Consider the following 20,824-nt stretch of genomic DNA (forward strand, 5'->3'; position numbering starts at 1 on the left):
GCTACTGACCGTGATGTATAAGGCGTCGTGCTGCTGCTCGACGACTGCTAGGTCCGAGTGGGGCCGAATCGACTCAACGGAACAAACTTGCTCCGCACCGATCGCAAAGACATGATTGGCTGCGAAATGACAACCCATCACTTAGCTACTATTTCTGGCCCTGCTTTAAGCGCCCGCCTTGAGCGGTTCGCATCTGGCGGGGATACCAAGGCCAAATGACAGCGAACCAGATCGTCGACCCTGCGCATCATTTCACCAGAACTTGATTGCTCTTGGTCTGGCGTGTCGCTCACCGCGTTCATTATTGGCTACTATTGACTATGGCTTGCATTTCTGGAAAGAACGTATGCGGTCGGCCAACAACCTTCCAATGAGATGCAAGACCCCGTGAGACAGCAACAAGATACATGTTAAACCCCACCTACCTCGAGGAACATGGTCGTCAGGGCGTCAAGGTATGTTCCACAGCGCATGCGATCTCACCTTCCCTCTAGCAATAGCATGAACTGAACAAAACACGCCACACGACCGCATCGTGGTCCGCTCGCGTCTGCATTGTCAATCTTGCTGTCGCTGCTGGTCACCGTCAGTGTCTGTTCCTTTCGCAAACTAATTGAGCCAGCCGTTGACCGGCTCGGTCGTTGAACTTACCATACTTACAATACTCGCCATCCAGCACACTCGTTTCGTTGACGCCTGTCCCATTGCGCACACTGATACGGCCGGTCCGGATCAGTGAAGCCATGGATCTCCTACCACCCGCCACATACCTCTCCCGGCAGGCCAGGAGAATGTCTCTTAATACCATCAAGGAAGAATCGGAAGGATCTTCGAAGAGTGACAGCGAAGGCTCTGCCAGCGACCGAACTATTGTAGGAAAGCCGGCCGGATGGAATTCGCAGATGTTCGTTGCCGCTCCTCGAAGATCCAGCAAATTGGCAAACTATGTCACGCCCTCTTCTCCCACTTCTCCGATCAGCGAGTCACCATGCAGCAGCGCTGGACCAGGCAAGGAAGCTGGTACTCGAAGCTCGTATGCACAAAGCGATATCGGCACAGTCTTCAGTGATGAGAGCTGTCCTTCTCTCGCTAGTGATCCAACAACGTTCGCAACGGAATCGAGTCGGAACAGCATCGCAAGTAGCAAGACAGGCCGGAACCGATATCCAGCCCTGCTCATCCCGCGGGGCTCATGGTCAACTGAGGGTTCGATCAAGGAGATCGCGCTGGGAATGTCGCCAATCAAGTCCGCGATGGTGCTCTCTCCCGAAGCACTTTCTCAGTTATCCCAACAGTTGGCGCCCGAAACCCAGCCGCCATCACTAGGAGCACAAGCAGTCTTGCCTCCTCTTCGCCCTGCCTGGCGCAGATCAGCGCTCCGGGAACGCCGGATAGTCGACAGCTCGATGTTGTCGAAGGGCAATCTTGGGGCCACCCGGAATCAACATCAGCTCACTTGGAAATCGCGATCGATGAGGACCACAGCATCATCATAAGCCCTGTCGACAACCCTCCCACACCTGTGGGGCTGTTATCACCGGGCATGTACGAGACACTTCCTTCGGCACGGGAGCGGGAGTGGGGAGAAATGGTCACAAAATTTCCCGGCGTCCCTAAAGCGAGTGGCCAGCGAAGCGACAACCTGGTTTCTGGACCGATGGACCGTCGAGTTGAGCTCCTGCGCACAAACTCAGTTGCCAGCGGATCTGGGGTGATGCTCTCGAAAGATGCTCTTCAGGTACTGCAGCGGATCACGGAGCCCGTCAGTCCGGACAGATCATCTAGCTCTTCCCAGACGCCAGGCCGGGCCGGCGAGATGCGCGAGACGAGCGAAGGCGGTAGTCTGAGTCGCAGTCGGAGCCTGGAAGACATGACCCCTGCGACAGAAACAAGTGTAGCCAAGTTGTCGGACTACAGCTTCACACAGCTCAGCATCCCTTCGCCTGGCGGGTTCTTCTCCTCGCTGCAGGCCGGAAGTCGCCAAACGTGGTGCATGAACCGTTCTGTCTCCAACAACAGCATGCCGACGTCCGCAGTCGCAGAGAATTTCTACTTCAATTGGCAACCGATTTCTAAAATCACCGAGACGAAGCTTGAGGTAGTTGATACCTCTGATACAGAGGGTCCGCCAACGGTAGAAGAATACTGCCTGCGGAGGGCACTGCCACTTCTGAAGCCGTCCCACCTGACCAATCATCAACCCGGCGGCCTCGCAGTCCGAGTCTGAGCACTACGGAGGAGGACGCAGATATGTACGGACCAGACCCGAACGAACCTACTTTCGCGGCGCCGGCAGAATCCGAATATGAAGAAGCCTACGAAGAGGAAATTCGGCAGACAGCAGAAGAGAATCTCGATCGCACGAGCAATTGGCTAGCTGCCCAGACTACCTACCTCTCCATCCTCCGAGAAACTAATCCTGCGAATAAGCCAGAGGACTACGCGCCGTCACCCATGCCAGCAGTGGATGATACATCCCCCGAAGGTTTGCGGCGAAGTGCTTCGGTTGCAGCGCACATCCAGAAGACAGTACGCTTTCTCGAGGCCGCCAAAGCGTCGGCTTCGCCTATATCCAGAGCCGACACAACTCCTGGTACTAGCCCAGGTAGTGACTCCAGTGGGAAGAGTCCTCTGTTCTACCAGGCTTTTGAGCATTTTCTCCAGCAAAACGGTACACGTGACGCGTTCTTGCACGCGGCAGCCCGTGTAGAAGCAGTCCGCGCCGCTCGCGTCGCTACTCCAGCGCGACATATCGAGAGCATCGCCGGGCGCATGAACAGCAACTCTGCCGAACGACCGAAGTACTCAGGTCCTTTCAGTGGCAACCCTCGAGCCACAGGTATCTTCGAACGGACCGAGGCTTCACTGGCGTACGAGACTGCGGAGCAGGAGCAACGCGCTATGCAGTCTATCCAGCACTCAGCCTGGCAAGTCGAAGCTCTCCGCACCACCTTTGGTGGCCGATTGTTTGCATCGCGCGTCGCACACGAACGAATCCGTAATAGAGCCACACTGTCCCTCAAAGACCCAGCTTGCGTTGGCGTCAAACGTCACCGTATTCTCGATCTCGGCGGTGACTCGAACGCTTCGTGGGGATGGGCCGCCGGTCACGAATACAGCAACATTAAGGTCTACACAGTAGTCACCAAAGAGCAGGCGTTTCACCAGCGGCCGGCTGGCGAACTCAAGCCATCTGGTCCTGAGAACCACCGCACTGTTTCTGTGCCCTGCCTGTGGGAATTGCCCTTCAAGACGAATCACTTCGATGCCATCTCCGCACGCAGTCTTCACGCCTTGCTCAAAGCCAACCCGGTGCCCACTTCACCAGACATAGATGAATGGACCATGACCCTCAAGGAATGCATGCGCATTCTCAAGCCTGGCGGCTATCTCGACTTCATCATCATGGACAGCTGCATCGCTCGCGCCGGCCCTCGTGGTGAGGCGTTGAGCGTCGAGTTCAGCTTCGACCTCCATCGTCGCGGCTATGAGCGCAACCCGGCACATACATGGCTGCGACGATTAAAGAAAGAAGGCTTTGTCGGCACGAAACGCGCGTGGATGTTCTGGCCTATGGGTCGGAAACCGGCTTGTGGTGGTAGTGATGGCGAACATCAAGGAGCGAGAGCGTTCCTACCGGCGCCGAGGCCTGTCAGTGAGGATTCGACGATCAGCAAGATCGTGAAGCAGTACATGGATGTTGAGGCGGTTCAGGGGCCGGTGGGTAGTACGCAGGATGCCGCGGATATGACGGGCTTGCTTGGCACAAGGATGTTTGAGGAGTGGTTGCTGAAGATCAGGCGGGAGACCGGGAGGGAGAGTATGCGTTTGTTGGAAGGGATCGATGAGGTGCTGGAGGAGGGCAAGGCTAATGGGGGAGGATATAGAGTGCTGGTTGGATGGGCTCGAAAGCCGAGGAATGTGTCGATGGCACCGACTAATGACAGGCCCGTGCGAGATGGATTGATTCAGGACACGGGGTTGAGAGAGCAGGTCTCTCCAGTGGCAGAGCGAGACTCGCCGCTGAAGGAGGAGATCCAGATCGTGCTTGACGAAAGGCTTGGTAGTACAAAAATACCTCTGAGGAGTAGTCAAGTGGGGATGGCGAGGTGATCTGATGAGTGAAGGCCGGGCATTCACTTTCGCTTTTATGCTGAGATAGAACTTCGACGATGGATATACACCTGACCATAGCGCAGGCGTCGGGTTGCCAGTAAGGAAGAACAGCGTCGTATTAAAGCACTCTACAACATTCTACCTGGCTGCGTTTGATGTGAAAACAGTGCTCTTGTATTGACGGGCAGAAACGTTGGTTCGCCTCCCGATCAGGCCTTTGCCAGCTCACAATTTTAAGAGATTCACGACCTCGCTTGACAAGCTCGACCCCAGTACATCAGAAGCATTGTTTCATTCACTGTTTGATGAAGAAACATTGCTATTCGATGACCGGGTCTGTCAATTGTCATCTGGCCGAGACGGTGTGGCCGCTTGTAGGCATTGGCGACCGGCTGTCCTGGCGCATCACACAGGACCGGACTTCTGAATAATACTTGCCATGGTGGACATGTTATGGACTGTGACTGCCGCGTTCGATGTGTGATGCTGGGGTGGCGCCTGCCGTCCGGAACAGTGTCAGCCGCTGGTTTACTAAGTACTTTCCTTTTCTCTTCTCGCGTCATCTCTTTCTGCCTCTCACTTCACATCACCAGCTCGACAGTCTGATCAGTACACGACATACACTCTTTGAACCCAGTCAGCCTTATCATTGCATTCTATACTAGCAGTAGTGTAAGCAGACATGGCTAGAAGACTCGGTCTCAACTTACTTCAACACCTGCACGGGCGCCTGCACGCTGAGACCGCCGTTAGTAGCATGCAGGAACGACTCGCCAGCGAAGCCGCCGTGGAGGACGCTGTGGCCAGGATTCGCGCAAAGCGTCCAGACTATGCAGAGATGCACGAGAGGTTGTATGGCACCCAAGAAGGCATAATCATGTGCGACCAGCCCGACTTCCAAGGCAGTACGTATCTCCTGACCGATGCATCCACGTCCGGCTAAACACAGCAGACTGTGACTTGATCCCACTTGAGCAGCGGAAATGGAGGCCGATACCAACACGAGAGATGTTGACCCTGGGCGAGTATGAGGCGCCTACGATCTTGGACTGTGAAAGTGAAGGCTGCTCGGCACCTTTGTGCCCCAAGAGCGCACCTATTTCACTTTCTCCTGACCGTGGAGTTGAGTGCTACTTGGTAAGCAATGCTGATACCATCAGTATCTGTACCCACTGACAGATAGATAGTTGTTCAACCGCACTGCCTCCGAAGCGAAAGAATATAACCCTCACTATGGTCCCATCTATTTCCCAGGCATCAGCAACCTAGCAGACATGCCTGGTCTTGCGAGTTGGTACCAATGCAAGGAAGGGGTTCCCCGCTGGATGGACTAGAGCTTAGGAGCGGACGGCCTGGGATTGAAGGCGACACGGAGCCCAGGCACGATGCTCACACAGGGATCGCCCTATGGCGGCCTTCAGTAGAGCCGCATGTGGAATCAGTTCGACCTGAGGCATTGGCTGGCCTTGATGATGGTGCGTTATCTTCAATGCCTCCCGAACTCTTTCTTCGTTCGACGCCGCCCTATGTCAGGAACAGGTAGCCTTTGTCACTTCACATGACTGTTTTCTTCAGTAGAGAGGCTGTCAAGAACATCCGTTTGAGCCAATCGCTAAGAGTTGATCGGTCACTGCCATGCTGAAGACCAGTGAGAGGACATTGGTGCTCTCAAGCGACTGAAAGCAGGAACTGCGCCTCACCGCATGGGCAAGTGATGCAGTACTTTGCCAGGCTTCCCCGTTGCGCTGGCAACCGTTGATGTGAGCTGGCCTATTTAATTGCCCACATCTCTCGCACTCAACAGATCGAAATCGCAAAACAATCTCGCACAATAAGCACATACCTACCAGATACCTCCAGGGGTTGCAATCAAGACCATGATGTCGATTCTAGTCCTTCTCTCCTCACTCATCGCAGCCGGCACGGCCACCATCTCTCCTTTCAATGAGACCGGTACAGTGAATGTAGCTGGCGACGGCGCTAAAGGTGTTTACGTCTGTAAGGATGCTAATTTCGAGCGTACCAATGGTAAGTTGACAGAAGTGCCTGCGACGACATCTCTCTCCTTCGGTTGATGACAGCCACTGATTTCGCAAAACTTTTCTAGGTTGTCAGTGGTGGGACATGAGAATGTATGGAGGCAAGTGCATCGCTCTCGGATGCGGCACATCTTCGAGCGGCGCCGCGAGCGGCCAACCTTTCGATCAATGCATGGTTCAGTCCATGGAGGGTATCTGGAAGTCATTTGGTCCTTATCAAGGCGTCAAGTGCAATCTGGTAAGGTCATTCTGAGTTTCTCTTCTCCAGATCTTCTGAACTGACCAGCGTCCGTCTGCAATAGTACTCGAGCTTCACCTGCAGCGAATCAATGAGATACAGAGAGATGACGTTCCCTGGTACTCCAGACCTGGTGGCGTGGTCCAAGGCAAAGGAACAAGGTGGTCCCGATAACGCCTTCCTTACGTACATCTGCACCATTGTGAACTGAGCTATGGCTGGCAATACCTCAGACAACTCTAGTTCATAACAATCTGCATGGGACCGTGGGTCGCGGAAGGCGATTATCACCGCGCCCTGAGTCTTCTGAGACGATCGAGCACCTTTGGGCTAGTCTCTGGGGCGTTACAGGATCAAATAGACACAAGGGAACACACACAGCGCAACGCTGGTCGATAATAGAGAAACTGAACTCACCTGAAATCCAACGTGTGTCCTTGTGCTAAGGCGCTATATTTCTGTTGCAAGTGTTGCCTCGTTCACTGAATGCGACTCGAGCTTAAGTATCGCCCACTGGTAAGATCCCAAGAATACTGCTCCTCCGGTGCTGATCCATCCTACCCTGGGAATGAAGCCCCTGAAGAAACCTCTGGCGCCATCCTGAGCCCAAATCTGCCGAGCGATCGCAACGACGCCTTTTCGGTCTGCCGCATTCTCCTCAGTGGCCCGCCGAGCGATCATGATCCTCGTCTTCAGTACGTCCAGAGGTGTAGTCAAGCCTGCCGCAACCGCTCCTGCCAAACTTCCAAACGCAGCACTCTCTAAGGTTGTACTTACTCCGCTCTCCCGTCCGTGCAGTCGGTTCTGCCGTGCTGAATATGCAGTCTTGAAATACTCCCACAAGCTGAATTGCACGATCGTGAACGGAATTTCGCGAATGATGGTAATGCCTCCTCCTCGATATAGCTCTTTCATCATGGCTACCACTCCGTGTGTCCTTCGCAGTCCAGTGATGTCTCGCAAAGCAAGCAGCGTAGAGCCACCAAACAGACCTGCTTGTGCGCGCTGTTTCACAACTTCGGTCGGTACGCGGATCACGCATGCAGCGATCTCGCCAAGTGAGGACGCAAGCATGTGAATATATGCCTGCTGGCTTCTTGACATGTCCGATCGGAGAGCACTTCTTTTGATGCCATCGTAGACTACGAAGAAAGATGCTGCGGAGGGCATAGACCCCAGGAGGTAGAAGGAAGGCCCGCATAGATGCTTCGGACAGTACCTGTCAGGGTATGCGTAGGAAGGATCGAGTTGGCGGCATGGGCTGGCTTGAGGTTCGATTGTAGACGGGTCTTGATTGTATCGATCGGGAACAGCGACACGTCAACCGTAAGGCCTGCTATGGCACCAGCCTTCAAAATGTCGTCAGCTCAGTGCCTGACAAGCTTCATGGGTAAACTGACCAGAAGCGACTGCGTCCATGGCGACGACACGTACGAGTTGGAGCTCCGCAAGCGGGAGTCACTCGCACTCATAAGGCTTCTCTCCGCGCTCCTCACTCCGAGGTCAGTTCGGGAAAACAGCTATCAGACTGGGAACGCTGGAGATCACGAGATGATGTTGTCGTTGGCGAGGCTTAAAAAAGGCGACGAGGCTGAACCGCCGAAGTCACGCCGGCGCAAATTGATGGAGTTCAGTCGGGCTATTCGTACGGAGTATAACACCTGCAACGAAAAGCTCGCGAACGAGACGCCTCACAGTCCAACGGAACAGCCTGTGCGCAAGATCCGGACGACTTACCCTCTCCCAGCACCAGATCTACGTCAATTATCGACGCGTCGGAGCAAGCTTCCTAGCTTCCCTCCTGGCATGCTTGAACCGCGAGGTTTGACATCCTACATACGGGTTGACGATGCATCTTCGACATTGCGCAGTAGAAAGCAATCTTGAATTTCGAAAGGCCCCGGACGAGGACAAGTTCGGGGCCTTCACAGCTAGCTTCAAGCAAACCCTGCAGACTGTATCGAGCTCATGCTCCCGTCACCTCTTGGCCCAGGCAGTCTCGCGCCCTTCTGGACACGATTCCGGCGTTATGTCATCGACAACAGACCCAGAGATGCTAGCAACCTTGGCCGGGAGCATGTCCCCAGGATTGGACTTTGCGTCAGTGGCGGACCAGATTCCATGGCACTAGCCTATCTCGTAAGCAAATACGTCGCTTTGCTGCGAGGCTGTCCAGCCGAAGAAATGTGTACGGCTTCGTTATTGACCATAACGCTAGGCCTGGAAGCAAGGCCGAGGCGGAAAGGGTTGCGGGTTGGCTAGAGGATATGGGCATTCAAGCAAGTGTTGAAACGATGGATTGGGAGAGGGACGACCCGGCTCGATTGACGAATTTCGAGCTAGAAGCCAGAGTCCGCCGTTATCGTCACTTGGGCATACATGCTAAGGAACGAAAGATTCATCACCTGTTCACTGGCCATCACAAAGACGACCAGATTGAGACATTGCTGATGCGGATGATAAGAGGCAGCAATCCGTCCCTGCTAGGCCTGTGTGGCATGCAGGAGACATCTCCAATCCCAGAATGCGCTTCATATCGCGGCATGCGAAACTTGGAGCCGTCGAGGCCACTGACGACCTTGCTGAGAGAGGCTCCTGCAGCATTTCGGAATGCCAGAGTGCACGCAGACACCCTGGTCGAGACACGTGTCGGCCAAGTCATCAATACAGGCATGGACTGGATCCGAGGACTGGAACACGGTGGCATCAAAATACATCGGCCTTTACTGGTGTTCTCCAAGGAGGAGTTGATTGCAACATGCCTTGCCAACGAGATCCCTTTCATCACTGACAAAACGAACTACGATCCTTCGTTCACGCAACGGAACGCGATCCGATCGATGCGGAAAGAAGAACTTCCACGAGCTCTGCAGCCTTCCTCACTACTCAAACTGGCCGAAACAGCGAGACAGACAAAGATCGAGATGCAAGCGCGCGCCTTAGACTTCTTGCGCCATGTCTCTGTGCTTGCCTTCGACTTTCGTTCAGGCACAGCTGATATCCGTCTGCCCCGCGATTTTGCGCCATTCGCCTTTCTGGACCGCAATGCTGCATCTATAGTCGTCGCTCAGTTGGCAAGCCTTGTCAGCCCAGTCTCTCTCGATGCGCAGCAGACCTTGGCGCCGTCTTCGATAGTTGAGCAGTTTGCTTGGGCTTCACAGAATGCCTATCGGGGCAACCCCTACAACAGGCCCGCCTTCCAAGAACGGCCAATAATCAGCTATGGCGACGTCCGGTTCCAAAGCTTACCCAGGCCTGATATAGCTTCCACCGTTTGGCAACTGTCGCGTGCACCTATGACGACCCAGAAATACGAGGAGTCAAAACGTACCCCAATACAGAGGATCCGTTATCCAGAGTTTCCGCCACGGAGCGACATCTTTGCAGATAATTACGTTACTGACCACAAGTTCGAAGAAGTGCTCGACCTCCACTCCCATGGCTGGAGCAAATGGTTGCTCTGGGATCACCGCTTCTGGATTCGAACTCGACTAGAAGATGTCAGTATGTTCAAACACGTGGAGGTGCGCGCCTACCAAAAATCCGACGTGGAGGTCTTGAGAGATCGAATGTCAGAAAAAGACTTCGGACAGCTCATAGATGTCCTGCAGCAGTGCGCGCCCGGCAAGATTAGATTCACTCTGCCAGTGTTGACGGTATTGGGCGAGGTAGTGGCTTTCCCGACGCTTTTTCGAACCCTGATCAATCAGGCAGGATACGATGCGAAGCTTGCCGAATTGGAGCTTGAACAGGCCCCTCGCCTCTTTTTCGAGGTTGCGTACAAATTGTTGCCAGAGAAGATAGCTGAATGGGGTTCAAAAGCCACCACGGTACATCAACCTCAAGCGCAACATTCGGGAGCCTACGATACGTTGCGGCATGTCACTGATCCTGAGCAACTGCGTCTCCATAAGCTACTGGCACACTATGTGAATAATTATGGTCCACTAGCGGAGGGCGTCAAGGACATGCCCTCCGCAGTGATTCAACCATCTGAGGTCAAACCGTCGCAGATTTCTTCGCAAGTCCAAAAGGAAAGAAAGATAGGGGCACAGAAGAAGAAAGAACGTCGTGGGCGCTTCCGCAGAAAGAACCTCGCGCGTCACGCCGCCGAAGCAACAACCTTCTGACCACCGCCGTACCTCCGACTCATATCCTCCGTCCCTTTTCCCGCATCCTCCGCAAACGCCTTGGTCCCAACGACGCCAGGCCTTCTTCCCAACGCCCTCCTGATGATCCAGTCCTTACTCTTCACCTCCTCCTCAACAGTGCCTGGCTCCAACTCTGGTATCATCTCGCTGTCCAGTCTCTTAAGTATCACATCATCCTCCGGCCGGTTGAAATACACAAGCGAATATCGCGTCACATCAGCCTGCTCGCCTGGCGGAGCGTTTACTCTGTGGATGTTACTCCGCAGACGTCCATTTGTAAATTTGACCATTGCATCGCCAAGATTAATGATTGCGTGGCCAGGCAGTGGCTTCACATAGCACCACTCGGCGTCACGACCGGGTGGGAGAACCTGCAGACCTCCCAGTCGATTGAACAGCACAGTCACGGAGCCAAAATCAGTATGCTCGCCCAGCGCGGTCCGGCGGTCGTCCTTTGGCTGTGGTGGGGCTTTGATGAAGCGCGTCTGATCTCCACTGATCCCCTCCAGACGGTGCATATTCTGCAGCGTACCCTTCGGAAGCTTCAGATGTTCATTCAACAGCTCCAGGACAAGCGAGACAACCTCATGCGCACCCCTTGTGAATCGCGCGAGCAGGTCACGCTGCTCGTCCAGCACCTTCGGCGCGGGCCACCTCGTACCCTGCTCGAGTACATCGTCCTTGGAGACGTTATAGAACTCATTTCGATCGAGGTTGCCCGCTTTGTCAATAACATTGGCGCCGAGGCCTTTGTAGCCGAAATACGAGTTGTGCGACTTCGAGAAGTCGTACTTTGTCTTCTCGGACACGGGAAGATCGAAAAGGGCTTCTCCCACGGAGAAGAGGCTGTCTGCGTCTCGGAGGAGGTTGGTGCCGAGTGGTGGAGAGGAGGAAGAGAGATCTAAATAGAAAAAGCCCAGGTCCTCGCAGGCGGCGGTGAAGCGGGCGATTTCTTTGGGGTCGCGGGAGAGGAGAGATGAGAGGGACAGGCGGAGCAGTGGAGCGGTCGGTACATTGTCTGGGAAGGGTGGTAGGTGTGAGAACTCTTGGACTGGTGCTGTGAGGGCTTCGGTGGCCATGGCGACTAGTATACTGGGTAGTGTCTGAGACAGGCCGAGTAGCCGCACACTTCAAATTGACGGCGAGGTGCAAGCAGGATGCTTAGATAGCGTCGAGCCCTTTGTACAATAATTCAGCAAGATCAAACTTCATTACCTACACTTTATGTTCGTAACGTTTCTCACTCCCCACGATCCCCGCGTCAGCGGCTCAGCGAGTAAGGAACTGTGCCGGGTCTCCTAAAGCCTAATTTTACGTCAACGGACATGCCCAAAGCCTGCCAGGACACCGCAGACATTGGCAAACAGCGAATCATGGGCGGGCAGTTGGAGGTCAAGACCGGTCTACCGAGGCTATACTACAGCAATATCAGTGAGTTGGCAGTGACGATATAGGGTTGATAGCAAGCACGGCTTTGTTGCCGCGTTGACCTTACAAGTGGTGTAAATGTGCAGCTCGAGGCGACAAGCTGTGATCTGATTGATGTGTAGATGCCGAGTCCAAAAGGCTGGTTGACAAGAATATATTTGCTCCTTCCTCCAACCTAAACTCACGTCTGCAAGTCCGCCATAACATGCTGCTCAACCCGACACCTTTCGCACGCGATGGCTCGATCAAAGCAATACAGCACACATGCCCGGGCAAGCCCACAACACGACTCACTCCCCAGCCCTCCCATCCGCCAACATCCATTCCACTGCCCCTCTGGCATGGCCCTCCATCGTATCCCATAGCGGCACATTCACATCCTCCTGCTTGACCACAAACTGCAGCTCCGTACACGCAAAGATGACACCCTCCGCCCCTTCCCGAACCGTTTGCTCAATCGCGCCCTTCAATATTCTCTTCTGCCCATCATGAAAAACATTCGCCCCCAACTCCGTGAAAATCATCTTATGAATCGCCTCTCTCGCCCCTTCATCGGGAACCACAACCTCGATCCCAAACTTCTCCCTCAACCGCTCCTTGAAGAACGCCTCCTCCATGACCGGCCTCGTCGCAATCAGCGCCACCTTCCTCAACCCCCTCTCGCGAATCAACCTGCCTGTGGGATCAACAATATGCAACACCTCCAACCCCCCACACTCCCGCTCCACTTCCGCGGCGACTTTGTGGCCGATATTGCAGCAGATCATCACGCCTTCCGCGCCAGCCGTTTTGAGATTTTGGGCGGCGGTGCTGAACTTCTTGGTGACGGCAGTCCATTGGCCGGCTTCGAAGAGGTCTTGCATCTCGGCGTGGTTGAAGGATTGGAGTAGGAGGGTGGCGGAGTTGGCGCCGCCGAGACGGCGCTGTATCTCTCTGTTAATGAGGTTGTAATATATCGACGTTGCGCCATAAGTCATGCCACCGAGAAGGGCGAGTTGGCGCATGGTAGTGACGTAGATGAGCGTGGGTTGCTGCTTTGATCAGTGGGTTGCTAGCTGTAAGTTTTCTGAATGCTGTAAGTGGACTGCCTGGAATTGGAAAAGAAAGTAGAGAACGTCGAGAGGCACTGAATGTTCAGGTTGTGAGTCAGGGCCTGAGCCTTGGCGTGGTGGAAATCTAAATGTCTGTTTTTGAGAAAGTTGTCATACAAGGGCGTTGACGCTTGCTTTTGTCCGTAGAAGGCCTTCAAGCACCATTTGCCCCATGCCTTGCTTGTGGACCTGTCGACCAGCAGATTGTCCAATCGCAGAAACGTTGTCAGGCTGATCAATAATCATCCAGTACGGGACACGGAAGACGATTGGTCTGCCGCTTCCAGCCGTATGAAGGCAGTAGCGGCTTGCTCTTTCGGTAAGCATTCTCGTTGGTATGCCCCGACATTCATCTGGCAGGAGCCGACGTCCTGAGATCTCCGAGCGAGGCCATGCTTTGGTGAACTGGCGGTTTCTGAGAGTACTTCTAGCTGGACCCGGGGACAGTCCCGCTATTTCCGGACGACAATATTTCCTTCTTATCAGAGCCTCGGAATGTGAAGGTTGCTTGTCTGAGAGCCGTCTCCCCAATGCGAACCTCGCTTCTTCAGTTGATGAAGTTGACACAAAACCCATGCAAAATCAAACTCCCAAACACGAAATCCGCAAACGCTCTCTCACTGCTGATCTGACCTGTACACTTCTCTTCCACACCATCCACCACCTTCGTTTTGCTGCCAGTGTTTGTCTCCGTAGGTGATTGCTCGACGGTCTGCATGCGCAGGGAGACGGTCAGGACGAATTGGCCCACGGCAGCGCCGAAGCCGGACAGGAAGGCATTGAATGGCTAGAGAAGCGTCAGTCTAGGGCTCTTTTAGTGAATCATGGTAAACCTACGTAGTTGCCGCCGATGATGCAGTAGATGAACTGGACTGCGCCATTCAGGGCGATGTAGAGGAGGAAGATGTCGAGGAAGAGTGTTCTTGAGGGCGTTTCCTGGATGTACTTGTTCCACACGTGGATGGCGATCTCTTGTGGTGACGAGCGGGGCGATAATGTGCTGGGAGCGGTCTTTGTTACTGAGGTCGACTGAGATGGTGTCTGTTTCGTGGTGGAAGGAGTCGACGGAGGAGGCTTTGCTGGGGTCGTGGTTGTGCTAGCACTTCTGGGCGCCGACGGTTGAGGTGTAGCCTGCTTCTTCGCCATGGTGTATGCTTCGAGGCCGTGCTCCTGACTATGATAGTCTGCGCATCAACACAGTAGATGGGTAGGACCTTGTCTGATGGAAGTCCACCAAGGTAAACGTGTTCCTGCCAAGGATTGAATCCGCCGGAGATCCCTGTCGATCGCTCCGCAAATGACGACCACCTCCAGATCAGCGACTGCACTTCATCCTCCAACTACATCCGCGGCCACTACACAACTGCAGCAGATCTGTCAATATGGTATGAGTTGTATTCAAAGATCTCCTAAGCGTCACTAACGCAACTCATCTAGGCACCAGTAGCGACTTCCGGCGCAAATGAGATCCCCGCCTAGTAAGTGTTCTTTCTATTGGGTCGGTAACGAAGTACAAACTGAAGGTCTCAGACCTGTCTCTGATGCCTTTGTATCGTACTTCTGTTCCGTGTCTGCCTCCACTCACCACTCACGTCCCGATCCAAGCTAACATAGAACGAAGCGTGCTAGGTGCCCTTACTAGCATTGGAGGCACCATTGGCTTTGCCCGCACCGGCTCAGTACCCAGCATTGCTGCCGGCTTGACTGTCGGCGCTCTGGTATGTGCTCACATGCTCTTGGCTATGTCTCGCTGACAACCTTTACAGTACGGTCTCGGTGGCTACCGCATCGCGAACAGACAAGCCTACGGCATCGAACTCGCACTACTCGCCTCAGTAGTCCTGGCGGGAAGCAGCCTTCCTCGCGCGATCAAGACGGGCAAGCCGCTACCATGGGGCTTGAGTGTGCTTGCTGTGTCCGGCCTTATAGTATATGGACGGGCGTACACACAGCAGATCGGAGGACCCAAATTGTCGTGAGGAAGAGCGGGCAAGGGTCGGTGGATTGAGGAAGCATGCATTCATGGGGTATCTCTGCTTAAAAATTACAAATAATGTGGACGGAGTGGACGGCTGAGGGCTGCTCAGTCGCCGTCAGAGGCACCACCGCCACCACCGCCAGCCATCGCGACTCCCTCCGCATCCTTCTTCTTCTTGCCCCGTATACGCCTGGAGGGCTTCTTTTGGTTCTCAGGCTGATCTGCAGGCGCGGCAGGATTGATCTGAACCTTTTTCTTCTTCTTGACGCTCAACGGATTGGGACCCTTCGGCCTCGCCAGCCCTCGCGCAGTCGGCATCTGTACATTCTCCTCCCGCATCAGCTCCTTCAACATATCGTTCCCTCCGAACTCATCCCCTTCCTCATCGTCCTCCCCTCTCTTCCGCTTCCGGTCATTCGTCACACCCAAACTATCCTTGAATGTCTCCCTCTCGGTCTGCCGCTTCTTTGCCTCACTCGCCGCGCTCAGCTCTTCCAGTATCATTACACTCCTCTTGACGTACACGATCGGTACCCCAGGGATCATCCTCACTCTCTGCCTCAGGTCGATATGTGGTGCTTTTGACTGATAACCTTTCTTCTCACTCAGGTCTGCTTCGTCCGCGGCTGCCAGGACAAAATGCTGCTTATTCCTCACCTCTGCCCCGCCCTTGACCTGCCCGCTTACCAGATCTAACAAACACCGCTCCTCCCCTACCACTCCCAATTCATTCCCGTCCTCGTCCTTATGCTTACAATACCGTAACGGCACCTCCGTCGGCGGCGGCAGATAATCTGGGCGACCACCTAACCTCTTATCCCCGCGCCGCAACTTGTCCTTCTCGTGCTCCTTGCTGATCTTGTCGAGTGTGCATTGCGTGACGAACAGCCGGCAGGGATCGTGGAGGGTGTTCTCGAGGAACTTTTGGAGAGGCATGTGAAAGGCGTGGCATTGCTTGAGGAAGGCCGACGAGAGGAGGACTTGGTAGGGCGGGCGGAAGGAGAAGGCGGACTGGTATTGGGACATGGTTTTGCGGTACTTCTTGGAGCGTTTGGCGCGCATTGTAAGGGCCTAGGGGCAAGAGGGGCCGTAGAGGTGGCAGTGACGTTGCAATGGGTTCCTGACGATGGGCGGACGGCGCGATCGCGTTGTGGACGACTTTCGCTGTAGGACTTTTGTCAATCAACTACAGCCCCACTGATAGTCGTAGTATTGCCTTCCTGAAGGACTCGAGTCTGTCCAAGATCTCGTGGATGCACAGTGGTAAATGGCAGGTCGACTCCCGGACTCCCAGAACTTGGACCAAAATCTTTCGAAAATGTTCGAGTTGGAGAAATGACATTTTAGGCGCATGCGCGGGGAGAGTTCAAGCCTACAAACACCAAGCATATCAACGACAACTGCGGCCGGCAGCAAGAAAGACTCACGGTTCGAGGAGTGGTAGTCGTTTAATGGTCTAGTGGTGAGGCGCTCTATTCAGTTTCCAGTAATTGCTGCGATAACAAGTCATGAATCGTTGCATTAGAGGCTCAAATATATCACAGGGGTATAGGTTTATATCTCCTCGTCCGTCACATCGTCAATTAGTTGCATGCCATCATCCTCTGAATCGCTCGCAGCCTCCTCGCCCGGTACACCTGTCCAGTCCAAATAGTCATCTTGAATCCAGTGCCTACTGATGGGCAGATGGTATGGATCAAATGGGAAATAGCCTTCGATCATACCGTTGTCCCCAATCCATGATTGATCGCGATCTGGTTGGTTGATATTCAGGTCAGAAAGACCTCGCCAGTGCGTGGCAACTCGGACTTGCTTGTTGCTTTCAATCTTAGGAGGAAGAAAGAACAATCCCAACGCTGCTGTAAGTTTGGCGAACTGGTCAACAATAATCGGCGTACACACTCTCAGTGGGTTGAGCTTGGAATCCATGGCCATCGTCAACGTCTCTGTCAGGCGTTCCTCAAATCGATAGTCGGTGTGCTCTGTGCCGTCGACTTCGTCATCCTCTGCGTCGGGGTCCGAGCGCGTCGAGGCAAGATCTCGCCATCGAAAGCAGAAAATGTAGACCAGTGCCTGGAACATCGCATAGAAATCGCCATACTTCCGAATATCAGGTCCGTAGCATGCTTGAAGCTGCCGATCCGCCTCCCGCTCTTTTCGTTTGCGTCTTACGGCAGTCATCGATTCCGGGTCGTACTTCTCTCGGAGCACGTTGACTTGGTCGCACAGAAGCTCTGTGCAGCTCTGGACCAGATCTTTGTGGACATGCGCTCCGCGCCCAACAAAACCTGCGAAGTATGCTGCAGCGGAGTGCCGGATGATCGGATTGTGTCTCTTGGAAGCGACGCGCTCTATGCACGACGCTATGAAATCGTCGATAGTAATCTCATCAGCTTGTGCGAAATGGAACATCAAAAATTGAGGGTGCCTCGAACCATATGTAGGCAAGATGTTTGCGAAGAACTGATTCTTGAGCTGCGCGATCGCGTTGCTTCGCACGTCGGGGCTGCCGGTTGTTATCAGCTTGTCGTAGTACTCGAATAGCATCTCCATGATCTGATCAACCTGCCTGACAATCTCCCTTATCTTCTGTTGTTGGACTTCCTCCGCTGTTTTGTCCGCATTGTCTTCCAGGTCAGACTCTTCGCTGGATGTGATATCGTCTTCATCGTCGCTTGATATCTCTGCTAATGTCTGAGAAGATCTGTAGAGTAATGTTTGAGACGAGGACATGTGTTGCAGCAGCTCCTCTTCCATGTCGTCTTCATCATCCAAGCTATCTTGGACTAAGACATCGAGCTTGATCAATTCTTGCAAGACCACATGTAGGATACTCGACGAGAGCTCTGGTACGTATTCGATGAGTTGCATGAAATTTCGCACATACGTCATTCGCTCTTCCGCCTTCTCGAACTCGAAGTGCAATCTCGCTGAGATCCGGTCCGCCAGAGATCCTGAGGTGCCCGGTATGTTGAGCGTGATGTGCCGTATCGCTTGGAATGTTCGCTTGTGTATCTTGGGTTGTCTGATCGGTTTGTGGTCGAGGATTCTCCGGGTCTTTTGAGGCCCAAGAAGGTTGACTAGCATATGCACGACCTTGTTCTGAAAGCCCTTTTGAGCCGCAATGAGGTTGCTGAGGAAGCGGACCGCCAAAGTATAGTAAGCGTCGTCGCCTGCGATCCAGTCGCTGTGGATGACGGCGTCAACGAGGGAAGTACAATCCTTCGTCAGGTTTGCAACGTTGCTGAGAAGAGCCTGTAGATGTATTCGAAGCGTCTTCATTGAGGGCGCATTTGGTTTGCTGAGGTCTGAGGCGAAAAGAGCGCTATATCGCTCGTAGGGCTCATTGTCGCCCGCTCTATGTCGTTCTATAGCACGTCGGACAAGTTCTTTAAGCACCTGTGGGTCCACATCCTCCTCGTCATCCGCAGACACTATCTCGACATCAGAATCGAAGGTCACGCGAGTCCGCTTGGTCGGGCTGTTAGGGGTGTCCATGAACTTGGTGTCATCGAAGGAGCGTTTGAGAGTTGACCGGCGGTGCAGTGGCCCTGGTCTGACTGATTTGGCTACCGGAAGGATGGACATTGTGATGCTGAAGTTGTGGAGGTAGGGAGATGGTGGAGGAAGGTGAGAATGGGCGTGATAGCGAATGTCTTCCTGTGGCCTACATAGAGATACGGTGCAGTCGTAGTCGTAACCTTTAAGTGACTGCGTCGTAAAAGAAAAGGGCGACGCCGTGCTGGTGATAGTTGTGAAAAGACATATCACGATCTCTTAGGCAGAAAAAGTTCAGCCACTGCACCTGCCCAGGTGGGGACCGATGCCAAGATTTCGCGCCTGCCAAACTTCAAGTTCAACCTCGTCGTAGATGACCTCAGGACCTGGAGCACCGTCTCACTGATATTGACTTTCACTCCAGCACTGACGCCTTCTCAATCCAGTCCCTATGATCGCTACGAACCTCCAGTCGTCTCTCGCTGACTCGGACTAGACCGAAGACCGTCACTGCCTGTACGGCGAGCTCAGGATTTCCGTAGGACAATAACGTATTGATCGTGCTCAACGCAGTTGTCGATCGGTACTCGTGGCCCATGACAAGCACGGCTTGCCTCAGCTGGGAAGCCCTTGCCAACATCGCGCAGCAGCATACTTCGGCGCAAGGACTACGGAAGTCGACCTGGGTCCAGTCGCGCTGGCGGGCCCTGGGTCCTGTGGTATATCAGCATCTACCATGCCATGGTCTGGAAATGAGATCGTGGTGCTAGATTCCTCTTAATCGTCACAGTTCTCTACTTGCTCCAGCACATATGGCTGCAGATCAGGTAGGAACACGCCCAGATCCTTTACAAAGTGAAACAGTGATGCCGTCCCCCAATGGGCTTCTTTGTTGAAATGCACCCTTCAGGGGACACCCGGTCGAGCAGATTGTGGCAGTATTAGACTGCAAAGTACAAGTGAAGCAAGAAAAGGCTGCTTCTAAGACAGCCTAGTCTCTCTCTCTCTATAAAATACCAAAAGATCAATCAGACTTCTCATTACCGGTGCAGATCCACATGCTACTGACAGCTCGTCGAACACCAGACTGGCCTGATCAAAAGGTCCTGCGCTACACTACTCTGCACCTTTGGAGCGATCGTGCTGACCCACGAGAAACGTGTCACAAAATTCTGAAAACACAAACGCGGCAGACCGAATGGATTCTCTTCAATTTCTTCGACGCTTCCTAGCATCATATTGGGTGTCACCCAAAGTCCCGGAATGCACGTTTAGTCGTTTCTTCGACCTCCCAGCGGAGATACGCTATATGATCTACCAGAAGTTGTGGTTCTCAAAAACCCTGAAATACGACAGCAGCCTGTGGATCCTGCGACAAGATGGGACGAACAACTACTCTCGCGATGTTGAAACTCTTGTCGTTTGCAAACAGTGGTACATGGAAGCACTCCCTGTTCTGCTGCACACAACTATTGTGCGGCCAACAGACGCCGTCGTCAAGTACTACGGGGAACGATCCAAGAGCGCAGTGCCTCTGGGCATTCCCAAAGTCATTCATATGCTGCCCGCTGTCAAGCATGCAGCTCTAAGCGTGGGCGAGCTTACGATTGGCAATGTTGAATTGATGCTGGACGCTATGCAAGCGCTGCGCACGTTGGACCTCACATATTCCCGTCGCAAAGATTGGCTCACGCACCATGGCTTGAATATCTGCTGGGTCCACATGAACAGTGCCAGAAGTTCGACCGGACTACCAGACCTTATGGGCATCAACCACATACGAACGCACGCCGATGATCTCGTCCTTCAGAAGAAAGGAAACTATCACAGCAGTCGACTATCCGCTATTGTGAAGGCTTGGTTACGCCGCAGAAAACCGTTCTCACTCAACCTGCTCTGCTGTATTACGTGCTACTTTGCTGGCACTCCATGGGCTGCAGTCCAGCAAGCGGCAGGGCCGCTCGTGCGTCGCTACGCATACTGGGTAAGTTTTGGGATCCTGTCCATAATGGGAGAAATCTACTAACGTGATGCGCAGAAAACTCGTACCAATTACAATAGCAAGGAGATGGACTTCTTGGACGACAACGGCAATATCAAGATGAAGATTCCGCTGTATGGGCTACCTGTCTGAGCAGTCGGTAGTTTGCCTCTCAGAGCACGGTCACAAGCATGCCGAGAAGCGTCGTCGTCAGTAAGGTACCACAGAGGGGCCGCAGGGGCGTCATGTCTGCGAACAACGACAATGAGCACGAGAGGGGGCGTAAGACGCGTGTCACGCAAAG

The 20,824-nt window shown here is 53.8% G+C and overlaps 10 protein-coding genes across 10 annotated transcripts; 4 read left to right on the top strand and 6 right to left on the bottom strand.

The window, feature by feature from the left end:
* Nucleotides 1-743: 743 nt before the first annotated feature.
* On the top strand, nucleotides 744-4,113 carry AB675_4094 (uncharacterized protein; the record flags this gene model as incomplete). Its single annotated transcript, XM_018144208.1, has 3 exons — nucleotides 744-1,140; nucleotides 1,206-2,123; nucleotides 2,177-4,113. The coding sequence occupies 3 exons, from the start codon at nucleotides 744-746 to the stop codon at nucleotides 4,111-4,113; spliced, it is 3,252 nt and encodes a 1,083-aa protein (XP_017998576.1).
* A 685-nt stretch (nucleotides 4,114-4,798) lies between these two features.
* AB675_4095 (uncharacterized protein) lies at nucleotides 4,799-5,450 on the top strand (the record flags this gene model as incomplete). The annotated part of the gene is made up of 3 exons (XM_018144209.1): nucleotides 4,799-5,021; nucleotides 5,069-5,253; nucleotides 5,304-5,450. 3 exons carry the CDS (start codon nucleotides 4,799-4,801, stop codon nucleotides 5,448-5,450), a joined length of 555 nt encoding a protein of 184 aa, XP_017998487.1.
* A 1,393-nt stretch (nucleotides 5,451-6,843) lies between these two features.
* Nucleotides 6,844-7,497, bottom strand: AB675_4096 (putative mitochondrial carrier; the record flags this gene model as incomplete). Its single annotated transcript, XM_018144210.1, has 1 exon — nucleotides 6,844-7,497. One exon carries the CDS (start codon nucleotides 7,495-7,497, stop codon nucleotides 6,844-6,846), a length of 654 nt encoding a protein of 217 aa, XP_017998522.1.
* A 252-nt stretch (nucleotides 7,498-7,749) lies between these two features.
* Nucleotides 7,750-10,440, top strand: AB675_4097 (putative tRNA(Ile)-lysidine synthase; the record flags this gene model as incomplete). The annotated part of the gene is made up of 3 exons (XM_018144211.1): nucleotides 7,750-7,895; nucleotides 8,612-10,373; nucleotides 10,420-10,440. The coding sequence occupies 3 exons, from the start codon at nucleotides 7,750-7,752 to the stop codon at nucleotides 10,438-10,440; spliced, it is 1,929 nt and encodes a 642-aa protein (XP_017998467.1).
* Nucleotides 10,441-10,495: 55 nt separating this feature from the next.
* Nucleotides 10,496-11,623, bottom strand: AB675_4098 (uncharacterized protein; the record flags this gene model as incomplete). The annotated part of the gene is made up of 1 exon (XM_018144212.1): nucleotides 10,496-11,623. The coding sequence occupies one exon, from the start codon at nucleotides 11,621-11,623 to the stop codon at nucleotides 10,496-10,498; it is 1,128 nt and encodes a 375-aa protein (XP_017998493.1).
* Nucleotides 11,624-12,262: 639 nt separating this feature from the next.
* AB675_4099 (uncharacterized protein) lies at nucleotides 12,263-12,976 on the bottom strand (the record flags this gene model as incomplete). The annotated part of the gene is made up of 1 exon (XM_018144213.1): nucleotides 12,263-12,976. One exon carries the CDS (start codon nucleotides 12,974-12,976, stop codon nucleotides 12,263-12,265), a length of 714 nt encoding a protein of 237 aa, XP_017998630.1.
* Nucleotides 12,977-13,610: 634 nt separating this feature from the next.
* On the bottom strand, nucleotides 13,611-14,209 carry AB675_4100 (Dolichyl-diphosphooligosaccharide--protein glycosyltransferase subunit dad1; the record flags this gene model as incomplete). Its single annotated transcript, XM_018144216.1, has 2 exons — nucleotides 13,611-13,850; nucleotides 13,901-14,209. The coding sequence occupies 2 exons, from the start codon at nucleotides 14,207-14,209 to the stop codon at nucleotides 13,611-13,613; spliced, it is 549 nt and encodes a 182-aa protein (XP_017998578.1).
* A 937-nt stretch (nucleotides 14,210-15,146) lies between these two features.
* On the bottom strand, nucleotides 15,147-16,103 carry AB675_4102 (rRNA-processing protein utp23; the record flags this gene model as incomplete). Its single annotated transcript, XM_018144217.1, has 1 exon — nucleotides 15,147-16,103. One exon carries the CDS (start codon nucleotides 16,101-16,103, stop codon nucleotides 15,147-15,149), a length of 957 nt encoding a protein of 318 aa, XP_017998502.1.
* Nucleotides 16,104-16,595: 492 nt separating this feature from the next.
* AB675_4103 (RNA polymerase I-specific transcription initiation factor rrn3) lies at nucleotides 16,596-18,629 on the bottom strand (the record flags this gene model as incomplete). Its single annotated transcript, XM_018144218.1, has 1 exon — nucleotides 16,596-18,629. One exon carries the CDS (start codon nucleotides 18,627-18,629, stop codon nucleotides 16,596-16,598), a length of 2,034 nt encoding a protein of 677 aa, XP_017998637.1.
* A 1,108-nt stretch (nucleotides 18,630-19,737) lies between these two features.
* AB675_4104 (uncharacterized protein) lies at nucleotides 19,738-20,673 on the top strand (the record flags this gene model as incomplete). The annotated part of the gene is made up of 2 exons (XM_018144219.1): nucleotides 19,738-20,523; nucleotides 20,578-20,673. 2 exons carry the CDS (start codon nucleotides 19,738-19,740, stop codon nucleotides 20,671-20,673), a joined length of 882 nt encoding a protein of 293 aa, XP_017998470.1.
* Between the last annotated feature and the right edge of the window lie 151 nt (nucleotides 20,674-20,824).

This window comes from Cyphellophora attinorum, assembly GCF_001299255.1.
Source record: "Cyphellophora attinorum strain CBS 131958 chromosome Unknown Contig18, whole genome shotgun sequence".
NCBI lineage: Eukaryota > Fungi > Ascomycota > Eurotiomycetes > Chaetothyriales > Cyphellophoraceae > Cyphellophora > Cyphellophora attinorum.